General features: G+C 54.1%; 1 protein-coding gene and 1 long non-coding RNA gene across 6 annotated transcripts in view; one reads left to right on the top strand and one right to left on the bottom strand.

Annotated features, from left to right (window-relative positions):
- The window catches only part of LOC106995141 (putative bifunctional dTTP/UTP pyrophosphatase/methyltransferase protein), a 44,394-nt gene that overhangs the window by 22,061 nt on the left and 392 nt on the right, over positions 1 to 21,941 (top strand). Inside the window, exons 8-12 of the mRNA XM_077988167.1 lie at positions 2,169 to 2,331; positions 5,908 to 6,092; positions 8,554 to 8,686; positions 10,059 to 10,202; positions 15,225 to 15,347. Coding sequence (XP_077844293.1) covers positions 2,169 to 2,331; positions 5,908 to 6,092; positions 8,554 to 8,686; positions 10,059 to 10,202; positions 15,225 to 15,347 — 748 coding nt within the window. The remainder of the gene's footprint in view (positions 1 to 2,168; positions 2,332 to 5,907; positions 6,093 to 8,553; positions 8,687 to 10,058; positions 10,203 to 15,224; positions 15,348 to 21,941) is intronic.
- Positions 5 to 21,847, bottom strand: LOC114676043 (uncharacterized). 5 transcript variants are annotated; one of them, XR_013412681.1, is made up of 4 exons: positions 20,880 to 21,847; positions 17,193 to 20,263; positions 16,417 to 16,600; positions 5 to 948 (listed from the first exon to the last, which is right to left on the bottom strand). It is a non-coding gene; the product is annotated as an uncharacterized LOC114676043 (long non-coding RNA). The 5 variants fall into 5 exon arrangements; XR_013412679.1 differs by lacking the exon at positions 5 to 948 and adding an exon at positions 10,091 to 10,224; XR_013412680.1 differs by lacking the exon at positions 5 to 948 and adding an exon at positions 14,204 to 14,370.

The following is a 21,941-nucleotide window of genomic DNA, read 5'->3' as shown; positions in this document are numbered from 1 at the left end:
ACCTGTGTCTGTCTCCTCAGGTTGCTTTCACCGATAACCCCACACACTCGGCTTGAATCAACAGTCCTGAAGGCTGGCAGTCTGAGGTCAAGTTCTCTCAGGGCCACGCTTTGTCCGAACGTTCTAGGGGAGGCTCCTTCCTGCCTCTCCCAGCTCCTGACGGCTCCAGGCATCCCTGGGCTTGTGGCCGCATCACTCCAGTCTGCCTCCGTCTCCACGTGGCCTCCTCCTCTGTGTCTGTGTCTCCGTCTCCTCTTCTGTCTCTTAGAAGGACACCTGTCATGGGACTTGGAGTCCATCCTTCTTCATGATGATGTCCTCTTGAGATTATTAATTATATCTACCAAGACCCCTTTTTAAAACAAGGTCCCATTCACAGGTTCTGGGGATCAGGATATGGACAGATTTTTCAGGAGGACCACAGTTCAATCTACTCCAGGTGTATCCAGTTCCCTCTGGAGGCTCTAGGGGAGGATCCTTCCTGCCTCTCCCAGCTCCTGGGGGCTCCAGGCGTCCCTGGACTTGTGGCCGCATCACTCCAGTCTCTGCCTCCGTCTCCACGTGGCCTCCTCCTCTGTGTCTGTGTCTCCTCTTCTCTCTCTTAGAAGAAGGCCTGTTGTTGGGTTCAGGGCCCTGATGCAGGATGATCTCATCTCAAGATCCTTAACTTGATTACATCTGCAAAGACCCTATTTCCAAATCAGGTCTCATTCCAGGTCCTGGACTTTAGGATGCGGACAGATCTTTCTGGGGGCCGCTGTTCCATCTGGTATAATTATATTCCGTTCCTTCTAGGGTTCTAGGGGAGGATCCTTCCTGCCTCTCCCAGCTCCTGGGGGCTCCAGGCGTCCCTGGGCTTGTGGCCGCATCACTCCAGTCTCTGCCTCCGTCTCCACGTGGCCTTCTCCTCTGTGTCTGTGTCTCCTCTTCTGTCTCTTACAAGGACACCTGTCACCGGATTTTGAGGCCTCCCTAATCCACTGACTCCAGCTCATCTGAAGTCCCCTAGCTTACTTGCATCTGCAAAGACTCTTTTTTTTTTTGAGACGGAGTCTGGGTCTGTCGTCCAGGCTGGCGTGCGGTGGCGCCATCTCGGCTCACTGCAAGCTCCGCCTCCCGGGTTCCCGCCATTCTCCTGGCTCAGCCTCCTGAAGGGTTTCGCCATGTTGGCCAGGCTGATCTCGAACTCCTGACGTCAGCCGATCCACCCACCTCGGCCTCCTAAAGTGCTGGGATTACAGACGTGAGCCACCACGCCCAGCCTCAGGCCCCGTCTTTCAGCCGTTCTGCAGGTCTGCGCTCCCAGGGTCCCCTCAGGGCGCACAGCAGACCGAGAAGGGATGCAGCCCTCCCAACACCAGGTGTCCCTTACAGGGCATCCTCTGGGAAGCAGAGGTGGGGATGTCAGGTGCAGGAGGGGTGCAGGTTTTGGGGAGACAGGGAGACCGGGCTGACACCTCCTGTCATTCATCATCACCAGGAGAGAGAACATGAGGTGAATAAGGAATAAAGGTAGTTACGGCACATTCCATCTCTGTCTCTAATTTACTGAGTGATGATTATTAAATCACCACCGGATGGATTATAAACAACAGACATTGATTCTCCCACCGTCCTGGAGGCTGGAAGTCTGAGATCCAGGTGTGGGCAGGGCTGGTCCCTCCTGAGGCCTCTCTCCTGGGCTTGGAGACGCCGTCTTCTCCCTGTGTCCTCACAGGATCATCCCTCTGTGTGTGTCTGTGTCCTCATCTCTTCTTATAGGGACCCCAGTCCTATTGGATGAGGCTCCACCCAAATGACCTCATTTTACCTGAATCACTTCTTTCAAACCCTGCCTATGCATACCGTCACATCCTGACCTGAGGGACTGGGGGTATTAGGGGGGCAACATACGGGTTTGGAACTCAGTCCATATCTGCAGCACGTTGATTTTTCTCCCACAGGCTGGTTTTTCTGCATGATGTTCACTGCTGTGCTTTTACCTTGTGTACGCCTTGTTTTACAGCTGGAGACTTGATCCTCCAGATCCCCAGCGTTCTCTGTAAAAGGCGGCTCGGTGGCCCCGTCGAATACTTTCGACAACATTGGTCTGCGTCTTTTGGGTCTGCGGGAGTCAAAAGTACTCGGCAAGTGACTTCATGGGTCTCTCTGCACTTGTTTTTTAACAGGCCCTGCTCACTGCTTGCAAGCTGAAGGTGTTCGATTGGTTAAAACGTGAAGCACCCCAGAAGGCGCCAGATATTGCCAGCAAAGTGGACGCCTCTGCCTGTGGAACGGAGAAGCTTCTGGACGTCTGTGCTGCCATGGGGCTCCTGGAGAAGACAGAGCAAGGTGACAGGACCCAGCGGGTTTTGCTCTGACGATCTTTACAGGTAGAAGTCATTGAGGGAAGGTGAGCTGGAGCCCGGGCAGAGCGAGGAAGGAGGGCCAGACCTTCTATCCTTCTGCCCTCGGGAACGCTGCTTTTCCCAGAACGGGGAGAAGCAGAGGGTGAATGAGAGAGGGGGAACAGTGGTGGCCGCAAGCACGCCGGAGAAGTGTGACGTCCTTATGGGCTCTAGTCTCAAAGGGGCTGTATCAGTCCATGTTCTCCTGAGAAACAGAACCCAGTAGGGTGCACACAGACATTAATTTACTTGCTGATTGATGTTTATGGACAGATAAGGTGGGTGGATGGGTAGACAGATACATAGATAGATGATAAATGCATAGATACCTTGATATAGATTGACGATACAGAGATGATAGATACATAGGTGATGGGAAGAATTGATAGATACATAAATGGATGGATGGATGGTAGGTGGATAGATGGATGGGAGGAAGGATGAATGGATGGATGGACAGATGGATCGATCAATGGACAGATGGATGGATGGGAAGGTGGATGGATTGGTGGATCAGTGGATGGGTGGATGGATAGATGGATGGACGGATAGACGGATGGATAAATGAAAGGGTGGGTGGATGGATGGATCAATGAATTGGTGGATGGGTGCATAGATGGGTGGGTAAGTGGATGGATGGGTGGATGGATGAGTGGGTGAGTGGATGGGTGGGTGGATGGATAGATGGATGGATGTGTGGATGGAAGGATGTGTGGAAGGATGTCTCGATGGAGGGATAGATGATTGGATGGGTAGGTAGGTGAATGGATGTGTGGATAGATGGATGAGTGGGCATGTAGATGGGTGGGTGGGTGGGTGGGTGGATGGATGGATAGATGGATGGATAAATGAAAGGGTGGGTGGATGGATGGATCGATGAATCGGTGGATGGGTGCATAGATGGGTGGGTAAGTGGATGGATGGGTGGATGGATGAGTGGGTGAGTGGATGGGTGGGTGGATGGATGGATGGATGTGTGGATAGAAGGATGTGTGGATGGATGGGTGGATGATTGGATGGGTACGTGGGTGAATGGATGTGTGGATGGATGGATGAGTGGGCATGCAGATGGGTGGGTGGATGGATGGATGGATACAATGGATAGATAAATGAAAGGATGGGTAGATGGATGGATGGATCAATGAATCGGTGGATGGGTGCATAGATGGGTGGGTAAGTGGATGGATGGGTGGATGGATGAGTGGGTGGGTGGACGGATGGATGGACGGATGGATGGATGAATGGATGCATGTGTGGACTGATGGATGAGTGGGCATGTGGATGGGTGGGTGAATGGATGGATGAGTGGATGGATAGATGCATGGCTGGGTAGATGATTGGGAGTGTGGGTGAACAAATGAGTGGGTGGACGGATGGATGGATGGATGGATGGATGGATGGATGGATGGATGGATGTGTGGATGGATACATGTGTGGATGGATGGATGAGTGGACATGTGGATGGGTGGGTGAATGGATAGATGAGTGGATGGATGGATGCATGGCTGGGCAGATGATTGGGAGTGTGGGTGAACAGATGGGTGGGTGGGTGGACGGACGGACGGATGGACGGATGGATGGATGGATGGATGGATGGATGGATGGATGGATGGGTGGATGGATGGATGAGTGGGTGGGTGGGTGGATGGATGGATGGATGAGTGGGTGGGTGGGTGGATGGATGGATGGATGAGTGGGTGGGTGGGTGGATGGATGGATGCATGGATGAGTGGACATGTGGATGGGTGGGTGAATGGATGGATGAGTGGATGGATGGGTGCATGGCTGGGTAGATGATTGGGAGTGTGGGTGAACAAATGAGTGGGTGGACGGATGATGGATGGATGGATGGGTGGGTGGGTGGATGGATGGATGGATGGATGGATGGATGAGTGGACATGTGGATGGGTGGGTGAATGGATGGATGAGTGGATGGATGGGTGCATGGCTGGGTAGATGATTGGGAGTGTGGGTGAACAGATGGGTGGGTGGGTGGACGGATGGATGGATGGATGGATGGATGGATGGATGGATGGATGAGTGGGTGGGTGGGTGGATGGATGGATGAGTGGGTGGGTGGGTGGGTGGATGGATGGATGGATGGATGGATGGATGGATGAGTGGACATGTGGATGGGTGGGTGAATGGATGGATGAGTGGATGGATGGGTGCATGGCTGGGTAGATGATTGGGAGTGTGGGTGAACAAATGAGTGGGTGGACGGATGATGGATGGATGGATGGATGGATGGATGTGTGGGTGGATGGATGTGTGGGTGGATGGATGAGTGGATGGATGGGTACATGGCTGGGTAGATGATTGGGAGTGTGGGTGAACAGATGGGTGGGTGGACGGATGATGGATGGATGGATGGATGGATGGATGTGTGGGTGGATGGATGTGTGGGTGGATGGATGAATGGATGGATGGGTGCATGGCTGGGTAGATGATTGGGAGTGTGGGTGAACAGATGGGTGGGTGGGTGGACGGGTGGATGAATAGATGTATCGGTGGATCGGTGGATGGGTAGCTGGGTGGGGGAATGGATGGAAGGAGTTGGACAGGCTTGCTTCTGGGGTTTTCAGTGAGCTGGATGAGGCCCACTCACATTTTGGAGATTCATCTCCTTTCCTTAATGTCAAACCGATGGTAGATGCAAACGCCAGCTTCAGTGCACCTCCACACCCACATCTAGATGGGGGTTTGATTGCGTAACTGGGAACTTAAGTGTGGCCACAACCACGAAGGAAGGATCAGCCTCGTTGGGTAACAGTTACAGCAGTCGACAGCTGGGGCATGGTGGCTATAGTCAGATGGATGATGTTTATTTTATTTTATTTTTGAGACGGAGTCTCGCTCTGTCGCCCAGGCTGGAGTGCTGTGGCGCGATCTCGGCTCACTGCAGCCTCCACCTCCTGGGTTCCCGCCATTCTCCTGCCTCAGCCTCCCGAGTAGCTGGGACTACAGGCGCCCGCCACCTCGCCCGGCTAATTTTTTGTATTTTCAGTAGAGACGGGGTTTCACGGTGTTAGCCAGGATGGTGTCGATCTCCTGACCTCGTGATCCGCCCGCCTCCGCCTCCCAAAGTGCTGGGATTACAGGCGTGAGCCACCGCGCCCGGCCGTTGTTGTTGTTTTTGAGATGGTGTCTCGCTCTGTCACCCAGGCTGGAATTTCAGTGGCATGATCTCGGCTCACTGCAACCTCTATCTCCCAGGTTCAAGCCATTCTCCTGCCTCAGCCTCCCAAGGAGCTGGGACCACAGATGCCCGTCACCACACCCGGCTAATTTTTTTGTATTTTTAGTAGAGACGGGGTTTCACCGTGTTCGCCAGGATGGTCTCGATCTCCCGACCTCGTGGTCTACCCGCCTCGGCCTCCCAAAGCGCTGGGATGACAGGCGTGAGCCACCGCGCCCGGCCGACGATGCTGATCGTAACATCTCAGTGATGCGTCCCCTACGGTCAGGTTTCCTTGGGTTTCCTCGTTAGGAGGTCACAGGACCGTCCCCGTTTCTTCAGGTTACAGTAACACGGAGACAGCCAACCTTTACCTGGCGTCGGACAGTGAGTACTCTCTGCACGGCTTCATGTTGCAAAACGACGACGTCATCTGGAACCTCTTCACGTACCTGGAGTTTGCCATCCGAGAGGGGAGAAACCAGCACCACAGGGTGCTGGGGAAGAAGGTGGAAGATCTATTCCAGGTATAGCGTAACAGCCCCGCACACACCTTTTTCCACCTAGCGTGCATTTTGCTAAAGCACTTTGGCACCCAGCTCACCAGGCACCTTGAGCCATCTGTCTCCGGTCTGACGGATCCCAAAGGCTCGGCTCGTTCCGCCTGGAGACCTTAGTGCCGTGGCCTTTGCGTCCCTCAGCCCGGGAACAGGTGCAAGGTAGACCCTCGTCCACCGTTATCCAGCAGCTGATGAACATAGAATTCCCTGCTAGAAACGGGTCTGAAGGCCACGCACAGGGGCTCGCACCTGTCATCCCAGCACTTTGGGAGGCCGAGTCGGGAGGATGATTTGAGCCCAGGAGTTTGAGACCAGCCTGGGCAACATAGTGAGACCCCATCTCTGCAAAAAAAAAAAAAAAAAAAAAAATTAACGATTAGGCTGGGCACGGTGGCATGAGCCTGTAATCCCAGCTACTTCGGGAGGCCGAGGTGGGTGGGAGGGTCCCTCGAACCCGGGAGGTCGAGGCTGCCGTGTGAGCCGTGCTGCCGCACTCCAGCCCGGGCGACAGAACAAGGCTCTGTCTCAAAAGCAGCAACACAGGAAGGAGCGGGACAGCCTGCGTCAAATGAATGCCCTGGTTTTTTTTTGTTTTCTTTTGTTTTGTTTTTTGCTTCAATGGAATCGACACTTGCTTATCCGAGACCGCCGTTTGCAAAGCGCTGGCTGCATCCTCTCACCCCTCCTTCCCCTTTCCCCGCCCAGAACCTCTCTGAGGTGGACGCGCGAGACGTTGTGGGGTCCGTGGGGCCTCTGCGGGCGGCGAGGGGGTCTCGGTCTGCAGGGCTGCACCAGACGGGCGTGGGGAGTCTGCTGTGGGCTCGGCCGGCCACGGCCTCATTCCTCCTCGGCAACCTCCGTCCCTATGGCACCGAGCGCCCAGTCAGAGAGCGTGTGTGTGTGCTGCAGAGATGGACCCCAGGGAGCCTGGGGCTTCGTTCCGATGTCAGGGAGAGACACAGACAGACAGACAGAGGGAGACACAGAGAGAGACAGGGAGACAGAGACAGGGAGATAGAGGGAGACAGAGACAGGGAGGCTGAGAGACAGACAGAAAGAGAGATAGAGGGAGACGGGAGACAGTGAGATAGGAAGACAGAGACAGGGGGACAGAGAGATAGATAGAGGGAGACAAAGACAGAGAGACAGAGGGAGACACAGAGAGAGAGACAAGGAGACAGAGAGATAGAGGGAGACAGAGACAGACAGGCAGAGATGGAGGCAGACAGAGACAGGGAGATAGAGGGAGACGGGAGACAGAGAGAGAGACAGTGAGATAGGAAGACAGAGACAGGGGGACGGAGACACAGATAGAGGGAGACAAAGACAGAGAGACAGAGGGAGACCGACAGGGAGACGGGAGACAGAGAGAGATAGTGAGATAGGGAGAGAGAAACAAAGAGGGAGACAGAGTAAGAGACAGACAGAGACACAGAGGGAGATGAGAGACAGAGGGAGACAGCGAGGTAGGGACACAGGACAGGGAGCCTTGGAGAGACAGAGATAGAGGCAGATAGAGACAGAAACAGGAGACACAGATAGAGGGAGACAGAGGCGGAGGGAGATAGAAAGACAGAGACAGACAGAAGGAGACAGAGAGAGAGAGAGAGAAAGAGGAAGACAGAGACGCACCGAGGGAGACAAACAGAGACAGACAGACGGAGACCAAGGGAGACAGAGTCGGAGAGAGACAAAAGCCAGTGGCGGAGAGAGAAGCCGAGAGGCGTGGCCGGGGGCCCCGAGCCGGCGTGAGCAGCTGGCCTGGGCATCGCAGAGGACACATCCCTAAGCCCCATCATTGCCACCCGCGCAGGGGAGGGCCGGGAGCCCCCGTGGGATTTAGGGAGCCAGGATGGAGCGGGGCCGTCCCGCCGGGAGTCGGGCTCAGAAGCAGCCTCAGCAGGGTTTGCATGCCCTGGCGGGGACAGGGGATGTCCGCGCAAACCCCGGACGCAGCCCCGAGCCAGGATGGGCCTGGGCTCCTCCGGGACCCGGGGTAGGTGCCACCGGGGGAGACGTGGGGAAGCTCGGAGTGGAGCTTCTCCTCTGCACACCGGAATTCTCGGAGGAGCCCCCTCTGCCACACCACACCGGCGGGGTGAAGCACGAGCACCCTCCAGGGTGAAAAGCTTGATTGTGAAAAGCCTATTGGGAAACTCAGACGCTTGGAGTTCAGGCTGTGATGCGGACCAAGCGATTCCAAGGAGACGGCCCACCACTTTGGGGTCCTCCGTCCCCAGCCAGCCCAGCCCCCACAGAGACAGGGGCGCCCAACACAGCTGTGGTGGGAAGTCTCCTCTGCAGCCCAGGCCTGGCTGAGCCCCTACGCCCTGGAGCCCTGCGCTTCGACCCCCGGACCCCCGGGGAGAGGCTGGGCGGACCCTCGGCCCGTGCTCCCTGGCGCCCCTGAGCCCCCGCTGTGTTCCAGGACGCGTACTACCGGAGCCCGGAGACGCAACTGCGGTTCATGCAGGCCATGCACGGCGTGGCAAAGCTGACTGCGCGCCAGGTGGCCACGGCCTTCGATCTGTCCCGCTTCTCCTCCGCCTGCGACGTGGGAGGTGGGTAGCCCCCCCCCCCCACCCCTCCAGGGCTCTCCTTCCTTTCGTTGATTAAGCCGCGGGCATCTTCCCTGCTCAGGACACCTGCAAACTGCCTTTTTCCACTGAGAAACCTGACGACGACCTGAACTGGGCCAGGCTGAGTCCCAGATGGTGGGTGGATATTCCCACATTCCAGGAGTCCCCCTACAGACTCTGGGGCCCTCTCTGTTGGCCGCGGAGCTGAGGCAGAGCACCTTGGAGCCGCTGGCTTCCCCTCAGCAAGTCTGATTATATCCTGACTCACCCTCCACCCCACCCCAGCCCTGGACAGTGGGTGGAGCAGTAGACACGTTCCCAAGGGGTGCTGGGGGATCAGGGGCCTGGGATGATTCTCACACCATCCGCTTACATTTCCCCAACCTCGGAATGCCTCTCCTCCTTGTGGTCCAGAGTGGCTGCTGTAGCACCAGCCATTGTGTCTATATCCCCATGGCAGGAAGGAGAAGGGAGAAGTACAGCCCCCACCTCTGGGCTGGAAGGATTTCCCTGCAGGTCTGTGCCCCCACACGTGGCCCAGAGTGGCTGCTGTAGCACCGGCCATTGTATCTATATCCCTGTGGCAGGAAGGAGAAGAGAGGAGTACAGCCCCCACTTCTGGGCTGGAAGGATTTCCCTGCAGGTCTGTGCCCCCACACGTGGCCCAGAGTGGCTGCTGTAGCACCGGCCATCGTGTATACATCCCCACGGCAGGAAGGAGAAGGGAGGAGTACAGAGTACACCCCTGGGCTGGAAGGATTTCCCTGCAGGTCTGTGCCCCCACACGTGGCCCAGAGTGGCTGCTGTAGCACCGGCCATTGTGTATACATCCCCACGGCAGGAAGGAGAAGGGAGGAGTACAGAGTACACCCCTGGGCTGGAAGGATTTCCCTGCAGGTCTGTGCCCCCACACGTGGCCCAGAGTGGCTGCTGTAGCACCGGCCATTGTGTATACATCCCCACGGCAGGAAGGAGAAGGGAGGAGTACAGAGTACACCCCTGGGCTGGAAGGATTTCCCTGCAGGTCTGTGCCCCCACACGTGGCCCAGAGTGGCTGCTGTTGCACCGACCATCGTGTCTATATCCCCATGGCAGGAAGGAGAAGGGAGGAGTACAGCCCCCACCTCTGGGCTGGAAGGATTTCCCTGCAGGTCTGTGCCCCCGCACTCACCTGCTTGCACAGTCTTGTCTGGGACCCCAGCGAACTCCCCACCACTGGCTTTCCCTTCCAGCATGGGTCTCAGTGCCATGCCCTCGAACATGACTTCTGCCCCGGTTGAGCTTGGGAGAGTCGTCAGCGTTCCGTAGGCACCAGGACGACCTGGCCGCAGAGCGTGTATTTGCTTCCCCGCAGGCTGCACAGGTGCACTGGCCCGAGAGCTGGCCCGCGAGTACCCTCGTCTCCAGGTGACTGTGTTTGACCTCCCGGACGTCGTCGAGCTGGCCGTCCACTTCCAGCCCGCCGGACCACAGGCGGCGCAGATCCACTTCGCAGCAGGTGAGCCTTCCTCGCGTTCGCCCTGCCAACGTTTTCCAGGCTCCGTCATCTCTTTCCAGACAGAGTGCGTGGCTGTGCGTGTACCCGTGTTTCTGCGTGGGCGCTTCTATGGTGGGTGTCTGTGTGCATACATGACTGTGTGCTGTGCTTGTGTGTGTGCATCTGTCTGCATGTGTGTGTGGTATGCCCTTGGGCGTGTCTGTGCGTGAGAACGTGTGTGTGCGTGTGTGTCTGCATCCGCACGTGTGTGTGTACGTCTCTGGTGTGTGGTTGCATATGTTTCTGTGAGAGGTTGTGTGTGTGTCTGTGTGTCTGCCTCTGTGTGCATGTTGTGTGCCGATGGGTGTCTGTTTGTATATATGACTGCTGGGGTTGTGTGTGCATGTGCGTGTCTGTGGGCATGTCTGTGTGTCTGCATCGGTGTGCATGGTGTGTCTGTGGGTGTCTGTGTGCATATGTGATGGCTGTGCTTGTGTGTCTGTGTCTCTGTGTGTTTCTGTGTCTGTGTGGTATGTCTGTGTGTGTGTGTCTGTGCGTGAGACTGTGTCTGTGTCTGCGTGTGTGTGCACGTCTCTGTGGTGTGTGGTTGCATATGTTTCTGTGAGGGTGTGTGTGTGCACCTGTGTGGATATAGGTGTGCATGTCTGTGTGTGTGTGCATGCTGTGTGCTGGTGGGTGTCTGTGTGTGCATGCTGCGTGCCGGTGGGTGTCTGTGTGTGCATGTCTGTGTGTGTGTGTGTGCATGCTGCGTGCCGGTGGGTGTCTGTGTGTGCATGTCTGTGTGTGTGTGTGTGCATGCTACGTGCCGGTGGGTGTCTGTGTGTGCATGCTGCGTGCCGGTGGGTGTCTGTGTGTGCATGTCTGTGTCTGTGCATGCTGCGTGCCGGTGGGTGTCTGTGTGTGCATGTCTGTGTGTGTGTGTGCATGCTGCGTGCCGGTGGGTGTCTGTGTGTGCATGTCTGTGTGTCTGTGTCTGTGCATGCTGCGTGCCGGTGGGTGTCTGTGTGTGCATGTCTGTGTGTGTGTGTGTGCATGCTGCGTGCCGGTGGGTGTCTGTGTGTGCATGTCTGTGTGTGTGTGTGTGCATGCTGCGTGCCGGTGGGTGTCTGTGTGTGCATGTCTGTGTCTGTGCATGCTGCGTGCCAGTGGGTGTCTGTGTGTGCATGTCTGTGTGGGTGTGTGCATGCTGCGTGCCGGTGGGTGTCTGTGTGTGCATGTCTGTGTGGGTGTGTGCATGCTGCGTGCCGGTGGGTGTCTGTGTGTGCATGTCTGTGTGGGTGTGTGCATGCTGCGTGCCGGTGGGTGTCTGTGTGTGCATGTCTCTGTGTGTGTGTGTGCATGCTGCGTGCCGGTGGGTGTCTGTGTGTGCATGTCTGTGTGTGTGTGTGTGCATGCTGCGTGCCGGTGGGTGTCTGTGTGTGCATGTCTGTGTGTGTGTGTGTGCATGCTGCGTGCTGGTGGGTGTCTGTGTGTGCATGTCTGTGTCTGTGTGTGCATGCTGCGTGCTGGTGGGTGTCTGTGTGCATGCTGCGTGCCGGTGGGTGTCTGTGTGCATATGTGACTGCTGTGGCTGTGTGTGTCTGTGTCTCCGTGTGCATATGTGTGTGCATGTCTGTGTGTCTCCGTCTGTGTGCATGGTGTGTGTCGGTGTCTGTGTGCATGTGTCTGCTGTGCTTGTGTGCGTGTCTGTCTCTGTGTTTGTGTCTGTGTGTAGTATGTCCTTATGTGTGTGTGTCTGTGCGTGAGACTATGTCTGTGTCCACGTGTGTGTGCACGTCTCTGTGGTGTGTGTGTGTGTGTCTCTGAGGGTACGTGCATGTGTCTGCGTGTCTGTGTGGGCATATGTGTGCATGTCTGTGTGTGTGCGTCTCTGTGTGCCCGTCTGTGCGTCTGTGCATGTCACTGCTGTGCTTGTACATCAGTGTGTGCATGTGTGTCTGTGTGTGCATGTGTATGTGTGTGTGGTATGTCCTTGCGTGCATGTCTGTGCATGAGAATGTCTGTGTGTCTGCGTCTGCGTCTGTGTGTGTGCAACTCTCTGTGGTGTGTGCTTGCATACGTGTCTGTGAGGGTATGTGTTTCTGTGTGTCTGTGTGTACATGTCTGTGTGTGTGTCTGCATCTGCGTGCGTGTGTGTGCCTGTCGCTGTGTCTGTGTGCCCATCTGTGCATGTGTCTGCATCTGTGTGTGTGTGTCTGTGTGCCCATCTGTGCATGTGTCTGCATCTGTGTCTGTGTGTCTGTGTGCCCATCTGTGCATGTGTCTGCATCTGTGTGTGTGTGTGTGTCTGTGTGCCCATCTGTGCATGTGTCTGCATCTGTGTGTGTGTGTGTGTCTGTGTGCCCATCTGTGCATGTGTCTGCGTCTGAGTGTGTCTGTGTGGGCCTGTCAGTGTATCTCTGTATGTCCGTGCTTGTGTCTGTGTGTGCATGTCTTTCTGGTGTGTGCTTGCATGTGTGCCTTTGTGTCTGCAGGACTGTACGTCTGTGCATTTGGATGGGTGTATGTGTGCGTGCCTGTGTGTCTGCGTCCGTGGGTGTGCCTGTGCATGTCTGTGTGTGGGTCCAGAGAGACACGAGGGCATCTCCAAACAGGTGGATGAGACCGGGTGCGCTGGCTCACACCTGTCATCCCAGCACTTTAGAGAGGCCGAGGCGGGAGGATCACCTGAGGTCAGGAGTTCGAGACCAGCCTGACCAACATGGTGAAACCCCGTCTCTACTAATAATACAAAAACCAGCCGGGCGAGGTGGCGGGCGCCTGTAGTCCCAGCTACTCAGGAGGCTGAGGCAGGAGAATCGCTTGAACCCGGGGGGAGGCGGAGGTTGCAGTGAGCCGAGATCGCGCCACTGCACTCCAGTCTGGGCAACAGAGCGAAACTCCATCTCAAAAAAGAAAAAAAAAAAAACGAGACACCTGACATGCCGTAATTCAGTACCATCCTACAGCCGCCAGGCCTGCAGGCACAGGTGCTGGGGACCTCCATGCCCCTCCACTGGAGGTTTCTGGATACTTTTTTTTTTTTTGAGACGGAGACTCGCTCTGTGGCCCAGGCTGGAGTACAGTGTCCGGATCTCAGCTCACTGCAAGCTCCGCCTCCCGGGTTCACGCCATTCTCCTGCCTCAGCCTCCCCAGTAGCTGGGACTACAGGCGCCGCCACCTCGCCCGGCTAATTTTTTGTCATTTTGGTGGAGACGGGGTTTTACCGTGTTGACCAGGCTGGTCTCGAACTCCTGATCTCAGGTGATCTGCCTGCCTCGGCCTCCCAAAGTGCTGGGATTACACCCCGCCCGGCCGGAAATGCTAAAGTTTAAAATCATGAGCCCTGAAAGAGCACCTTCTCCTCAGAGCTGGGGGAAAGCAGCTCAGACTTCCCACCACACACCCTCCCGCCCCTTCTTTCCCCTCATGCAACTCGCAGCTTGCTTGCTTGCTTGGCTGTGGTTCATATTTGCTGGACACAGCAGGGTTAGCCATCAGTCAATACAAACACTTCTGTGACCATCCGCAGGTGCACACCAGCACACGGTAGCTACGGGGTTTCCCGGGGTGACTGGAACAAACTAGCCCAAGCGGGGGCCTCACAACTTCCAAAACCACAGGAATTTATCCTCTCCCAGTCCTGGAGACCAGAGTCTGAGATCAAGACATCTCAGGGCTGGGAGGATCCTTCCTGCCTCTCCCACCTCCTGGGGGCTCCAGGCGTCCCCGGGCTTGTGGCCGCATCACTCCAGTCTCTGCGTCTGTCTCCACGTGGCCTCCTCCTCTGTGTCTGTGTCTCCTCTTCTGTCTCTTACAAGGACACCTGTCATTCCATTTAGAGCTGAGCTAATCCTGGGTGATCTCATCTCAAGATACTCAACAGAATGACACCCGCAGAGACCTTCTTTCTAAATGAGATTCTATTCACAAGTCTACGGGTTAGGACATGGACAGATCTTTTGAGGTCACCATCCCAGCCCACTGCAATCGTGTCTGGTTCTTTCTGGAGCCTCTGGGGGAGGGTCCTTCCTGCCTCTCCCAGCTCCTGGGGGCTCCAGGCGTCCCTGGGCTTGTGGCCGCATCACTCCGGTCTCTGCCTCTGTCTCCACGTGGCCTTCTCCTCTGTGTCTGTGTCTCCTCTTCTGTCTCTTAGAAGAACACCTGTCATTGCATTTAGGGGACACCCTATTCCAGGATGATTGCATCTTGAAATTCTGCACTCAATGACATCCAGAGAGACCCTATTTCCAGATAAGTTCCCATTCCCAGTGACCGAGAGTCGGCACCTGAATGTATCTTTTAAGGGGACGCCATTCACCGCACTCCAGCAGACCATCTTTTAATTTCAGCAATCATAGAGGGGCGTGCCGCTACACGCACCCCCCTGCAGGCAACCCTTCCGGGGTGCCTGAATCGGGATCGCCAGGGAAGGCCCCGCTGTTGCCCACTCCCTAGCAGTGCGGCCCCGACGCTCCCTGGCTGAGAGAGACACCCATTTGCGCTGACTCTGCCTGCCTCGCCCAGGTGGTGCCTCTGAATTTCCTTTTTTCCTCCCTTGCCTTTTTTTTTTTTTTTGTCAGCCGGGCTGGAGTGCACTGGCGTGATCTCAGCTCACTGCAGCCTCCGCCTCCTGGGTTCAAGCGATTCTCCTGCCTCAGCCTCCCGAGTAGCTGGAATTACAGGCACCCACTACCCCCGTCCAGCTAATTTGTATTTTTAGTAGAGCTACGGCTTCGCCATGCTGCTCAGGCTGGTCTCGAACTCCTGAGCTCAATCTGCCTACCTCAGGCTCCGAAACTGCTGAGATTACAGGTGTGAGCCGCCGTGCCCGGCCTTTCCTGGCCGGAGTCTAACCGCACGCCCGTGGCATCGCTAACCAGCTCCTCTGTTCAAGTACCCATGGGGATATACTCATTCCTGCCCACACCCCTCTCTTCTCCATCCCTGATTTAGGATGTGGGTGGCCGTCCGAGGATCTGTCCGGGGAGGACTGCTTCTCCCATACCTGACGGACGTGTCGCCTTTTGTCTTTAAACCAGGTGATTTTTTCAGGGACCCCCTCCCCAGCGCTGAGCTATATGTCCTGTGCCGGATCCTGCACAACTGGTCAGACGACAAAGTCCACAAGTTACTCAGCAAGGTCGCCGAGAGCTGCAAGCCAGGTGAGAGCCCGTCGTCACGTTCACTCTTTTTGTTAAGACGTAGTTTTCGGTTCAAGTTTTACAAGGAGGCCGGGCGCGGTGGCTCACACCTGTCATCCCAGCACTTCGGGAGGCTGAGGCAGGTGGATCACCTGAGGTCAGGAGTTCAAGACCCGCCTGGCCAACATGGTGAAACCCCGTCTCTACTAAAAATACAAAAATTAGGCCGGGCGCGGTGGCTCAAGCCTGTAATCCCAGCACTTTGGGAGGCCGAGACGGGCGGATCACGAGGTCAGGAGATCGAGACCATCCTGGCTAACACGGTGAAACCCCGTCTCTACTAAAAAATACAAAAAACTAGCTGGGCGAGGTGGCGGGCGCCTGTCATCCCAGCACTTTGGGAGGCTGAGGCAGGCGGATCACCTGAGGTCAGGAGTTCGAGACCCACCTGGCCAACATAGTGAAACCCCGTCTCTACTGAAAATACAAAACTTAGGCAGGCGTGGTGGCGGGCGCCTGTAATCCCGGGTCCTTAGGAGGCTGAGGCAGGAGAATCGCTTGAACCCAGGAGGTGGAGATTGCAGTGAGCCGAGATTGCACCACTACACTCTAGCCTGGGTGACAGAATGAGATTCTGTATCAAAAAAAGAACAGCCAAAAAAGAACTGGCTTATGTGATTTTTGGAGGTTGGCAAGTCCAGCGTCTGGATGAGAGGCCCGCGACATTGTGGAGGATAAATCCGCTGTATTTAAAGTTGGCCAATGTGGTCAGGTGCAGTGACTCACACCTATCATGCCTGCACTTAGGGAGGCCAAGGTGGGCAGATCACCTGAGGTCGGGGGTTTGAGGCCAGCCTGGCCAACACGGTGAAACCCCGTCTCTACTAAAAACACAAAAAATTAGCCGGGCATGATAGCAGGCACCTGTAATCCCAGCTACTCGGGAGGCTGAGGCAGGAGAATCGCTGGAACCTGGAGACGGAGGTTGCAGTGAGCCGAGACGGTGCCACTGCACTCCAGCCTGGGCAACAGAGCGAGACTCCATCTCAAAAAAAAAAAAAAGAAAATCCTAAAGAGAAAATATATTTACCATTATGAAGTTGAAGTGGCTCATCCTAAAGGTCTTCATTCTTGTTGTCTTCACACTGAGGAGGCTACAGAGGAGGAGGAAGCCGTGGGCTGCTCTTGCTGTCTCAGGGGTGGCCGAGGCAGAGGGAAATCCGTGAGTGAGGGCAGTTTAGAGCCGTGTTGCTCAAGGGTCAGCTGGATCGAACCTGTGTGTTTATACACAGGCACAAGTGTACACACACACACACACACACACACACACACACCACAGGCACAAGTGTACACACACACACACACACACACACACACACACCAGGCACCCTCTCGGCTCAAAGCCTTCGTATCAGGTTTCTCCCGTACACACACACACACACACACACACCACGCACCCTCTCGGCTCAAAGCCTTCGTATCAGATTTCTCCCGACACACACACACACACACACACACACCACGCACCCTCTCAGCTCAAAGCCTTCGTATCAGATTTCTCCCGTCACACACACACACACACACACCACGCACCCTCTCGGCTCAAAGCCTTCGTATCAGATTTCTCCCGTCTCTCTCTCTCACACACACACACACACACACACAGACGTATCAGGTTTCTCCCTTCCCCCCAGCCTGCTCTGGAGCCGGGTGGGGCTGCTGGAACCCCAGGCTCCAGGGGTATCGATTTCCACAATGGAAGGACATGGCCCTGAGGGAATCTGGTGGGCGTTCAGGCTCCGTCAGAGTTCAAAGTTGCTGCTGCAGTGAGAATTCCTAGAATATTTGCAGAGAACACTTAATTACCTTAACGGAGCCGGCCAGGACTCCATAGGTTCAGCTGGTCAAGAGACTTCCATCCTTTTCTCTCTCCCTCTCCCTCTTTCTCCGTCTTTCTCTGTGTATCTATCTTTTTTTTTTTTTTGAGACGGAGTATCGCTCTGTCACCCAGGCTGGAGTGCAGTGGCCGGATCTCAGCTCACTGCAAGCTGCGCCTCCCGGGTTCACGCCATTCTCCTGCCTCAGCCTCCCGAGTAGGCACGTGCCACCACGCCCGGCTAATTTTGCATTTTTAATAGAGACGGGGTTTCACCATGTTGGTCAGGCTGGTCTTGAACTCCCAACAGGTGATCCACTCACCTGGGACTCCCAAAGTCCTGGGATTACAGGCGTGAGCCACTTTGCCCGGCTCTCTTTATATATATATATATTTTTTGAGACGAGGTCTCATTTTGCTGCCCAGGCTGGTGTGCAGTGGTGCAGTCACAGCTCACTGCAGCCTTGACCTCCTAGGCTCAAGCTATCCTCCCACCTTAGCCTCCCGAGTAGCTGTGAGTACACGCATGCATCACCATGCCCAGCTAATTTTTTTTAAAAGTTTTCTTTTGTGAGGCCGGGCGCCATGGCTCACACCTGTCATCCCAGCACCTTGGGAGGCCGAAGCCAGCAGGCTACGAGGTCAGGAGTTTGAGACCAGCCTGAGCAATAGGGTGAAACTCCATCTCTACTAAAAACACAAAACTTAGCCAGGCATGGTGGCGGGCGTCTATACTCCCAGCTACTCAGGAGGCTGAGGCAGGAGAATCGCTTGAACCCAGAAGGTGGAGGTTGCAGTGAGCCGAGATCACGCCACTGCACTCCAGCCTGGGCGACAGAGCGAGAGTCTCAAAAAAAAATAACCAAAAAGGTTTCTGTGGAGATGGGAGTCTCTCTCTGTCACCCAGGCTGAAGGGCAATGGTGTCATCATAGTTCACTGCAGCCTTGACCGCCTGAGCTCAAGCAATCTTCCCTCCTCAGCCTCCCCAGTACCTGGGAGTACAGGCATATATTACCATGCCCTGCTACTTTTTTAAAATTTTTTTTTGTAGAAATGGGATCTTGCTATGTTGCCCAGGCTACTCCCAAACTCCTGGGCTCAAGCGATCCTCCTGCCTTGGCCTCCCCAAATGCTGGGGTTAAAAGATGCTCGAGCCACTGCACCTGGCCTCTGTCTCTCTTTCTCTCCCTCTTCCTCTCTGTCTTCTCTCTGTGACTTTTTATGTATCTCATCTATCATCAGTCTGTTTCTCCTCTCTCCTCTTTTCTCCCTTCCTTCCTTATCTGTCTTCTGTCTCTTCCTCCCTCTCCTCACCCTGCCTCTGTCTCTTTTTATACTTCTACCATCATCCTTTTAAAAAAAAAATCCTTTTTAAAAAATAAAATAAAATAGAGACCAGATCTCACTATGTTGCTCGAGTTGGTTTGAAATTCCTGGGCTCAAACCATCCTCCCACCTCAGCCTCCCAAAGTGCTGGGATTACAGGCGTGAGCCACTGCACCTGGACTTCTAACAGTGATCCGTCAGCTATCTGTCATCTGTCTATCATTTATTATCTATCTATCCATCCATCCATTCATCTACCTACCGATCATCTACCATCTATTCATCTATCCATCCATCTCATCCATGCATCCATCTATCTATCCATTCATCTATTTGCCCATCATCTACCATCTATTCATCTATCCATCCATCTCATCCATGCATCCATCTATCCATCCATTCATCTACCTACCCATCATCTACCATCTGTTCATCTATCCATCCATCTCATCCATGCATCCAACTATCCATCCATTCATCTATCTGCCCATCATCTACCCATCTATTCATCTATCCATCCATCTCATCCATGCATCCATCTATCCATCCATTCATCTACCTACCCATCATCTACCATCTATTCATCTATCCATCCATCTCATCCATGCATGCATCCATCCATCCATCTGCCCATCTACCATCTGTTCGTCTATCCATCCATCTCATCCATGCATCCAACTATCCATCCATTCATCTATCTGCCCATCATCTACCATCTGTTCACCCATCCATCTCATCCATGCATCCATCCACCCATTCATCTGCCCATCATGTACCATCTGTTCACCCATCCATCCATCTCATCCATGCATCCATCCACCCATTCATCTGCCCATCATCTATCATCTGTTCACCCATCCATCCATCTCATCCATGCATCCATCCATCCATCTGCCCATCATCTACCATCTGTTCACCCATCCGTCCATCTCATCCATGCATCCATCCATCCATTCATCTATCTGCCCATCATCTACCATCTATTCACCCATCCATCCATCTCATCTATGCATCCATCCATCCATTCATCTATCTGCCCATCATCTACCATCTATTCACCCATCCATCCATCTCATCCATGCATCCATCATTCCATCTGCCCATCATCTACCATCTATCCACCCATCCATCCATCTCATCCATGCATCTATCCATCTGCCCATCATCTACCATCTGTTCACCCATCCGTCCATCTCATCCATGCATCCATCCATCCATGTGCCCATCATCTACCATCTATTCACCCATCCATCCATCTCATCTATGCATCCATCCATCCGTTCATCTATCTGCCCATCATCTACCATCTATTCACCCATCCATCCATCTCATCTATGCATCCATCCATCCATCTATCTGCCCATCATCTACCATCTATTCACCCATCCATCCATCTCATCCATGCATCTATCCATCTGCCCATCATCTACCATCTATTCACCCATCCATCCATCTCATCCATGCATCCATCCATCCATTCATGTGCCCATCATCTACCATCTATTCACCCATCCATCCATCTCATCTATGCATCCATCCATCCGTTCATCTATCTGCCCATCATCTACCATCTATTCACCCATCCATCCATCTCATCTATGCATCCATCCATCCATCTGCCCATCATCTACCATCTATTCACCCATCCATCCATCTCATCCATGCATCTATCCATCTGCCCATCATCTACCATCTATTCACCCATCCATCCATCTCATCCATGCATCTATCCATCTGCCCATCATCTACCATCTATTCACCCATCCATCCATCTCATCCATGCAACCATCTATCCATCTATCTGCCCATCATCTACCATCTATTCACCCATCCATCCATCTCATCCATGCAACCATCTATCCATCCATCTACCTACCTACCTACCTACCCATCATCTATCATCTATTCACCCATCCATCCATCTCATCCATGCAACCATCTATCCATCCATCTACCTACCTACCTACCTACCCATCATCTACCATCTATTCACCCATCCATCCATCTCATCTATGCATCCATCCATCCGTTCATCTATCTGCCCATCATCTACCATCTATTCACCCATCCATCCATCTCATCCATGCATTCATCTATCCATCCATCTACCTACCTACCTACCCATCATCTACCATCTATTCACCCATCCATCCATCTCATCCATGCAACCATCTATCCATCTATCTGCCCATCATCTACCATCTATTCACCCATCCATCCATCTCATCCATGCAACCATCTATCCATCCACCTACCTACCTACCTACCTACCCATCATCTATCATCTATTCACCCATCCATCCATCTCATCCATGCAACCATCTATCCATCCATCTACCTACCTACCTACCTACCCATCATCTACCATCTATTCACCCATCCATCCATCTCATCCATGCATTCATCTATCCATCCATCTACCTACCTACCTACCCATCATCTACCATCTATTCACCCATCCATCCATCTCATCCATGCAACCATCTATCCATCTATCTGCCCATCATCTACCATCTATTCACCCATCCATCCATCTCATCCATGCAACCATCTATCCATCCATCTACCTACCTACCTACCTACCCATCATCTACCATCTATTCACCCATCCATCCATCTCATCTATGCATCCATCCATCCGTTCATCTATCTGCCCATCATCTACCATCTATTCACCCATCCATCCATCTCATCCATGCATTCATCTATCCATCCATCTACCTACCTACCTACCCATCATCTACCATCTATTCACCCATCCATCCATCTCATCCATGCAACCATCTATCCATCCATCTACCTACCTACCTACCTACCCATCATCTACCATCTATTCACCCATCCATCCATCTCATCTATGCATCCATCCATCCGTTCATCTATCTGCCCATCATCTACCATCTATTCACCCATCCATCCATCTCATCCATGCATTCATCTATCCATCCATCTACCTACCTACCTACCCATCATCTACCATCTATTCACCCATCCATCCATCTCATCCATGCAACCATCTATCCATCCATCTACCTACCTACCTACCCATCATCTACCATCTATTCACCCATCCATCCATCTCATCCATGCAACCATCTATCCATCTATCTGCCCATCATCTACCATCTATTCACCCATCCATCCATCTCATCCATGCAACCATCTATCCATCCATTCATCTACCTACCCATCATCTACCATCTGTTCATCCATCCATCCAGGAGAACTGGAACGGACCCAGGTGATGCATCCATCTATCCACCAATCTTTCGATCTAATCTCCTTCTCCCCGTCTGTCCGCCCTGCATCGTTCTGTCTCACTGCCCTCCCCTCCCTGTGTAAGGGTTGTCGGCAGCCTCTGCTCACAGCTCTGAGCTCCCATTGCCCGCTGTGTCCCCCTGAAGGATCCCCG

Source organism: Macaca mulatta, chromosome X (genome assembly GCF_049350105.2).
Source record: "Macaca mulatta isolate MMU2019108-1 chromosome X, T2T-MMU8v2.0, whole genome shotgun sequence".
NCBI lineage: Eukaryota > Metazoa > Chordata > Mammalia > Primates > Cercopithecidae > Macaca > Macaca mulatta.
This window is presented reverse-complemented; position numbering and strand designations above follow the sequence as displayed.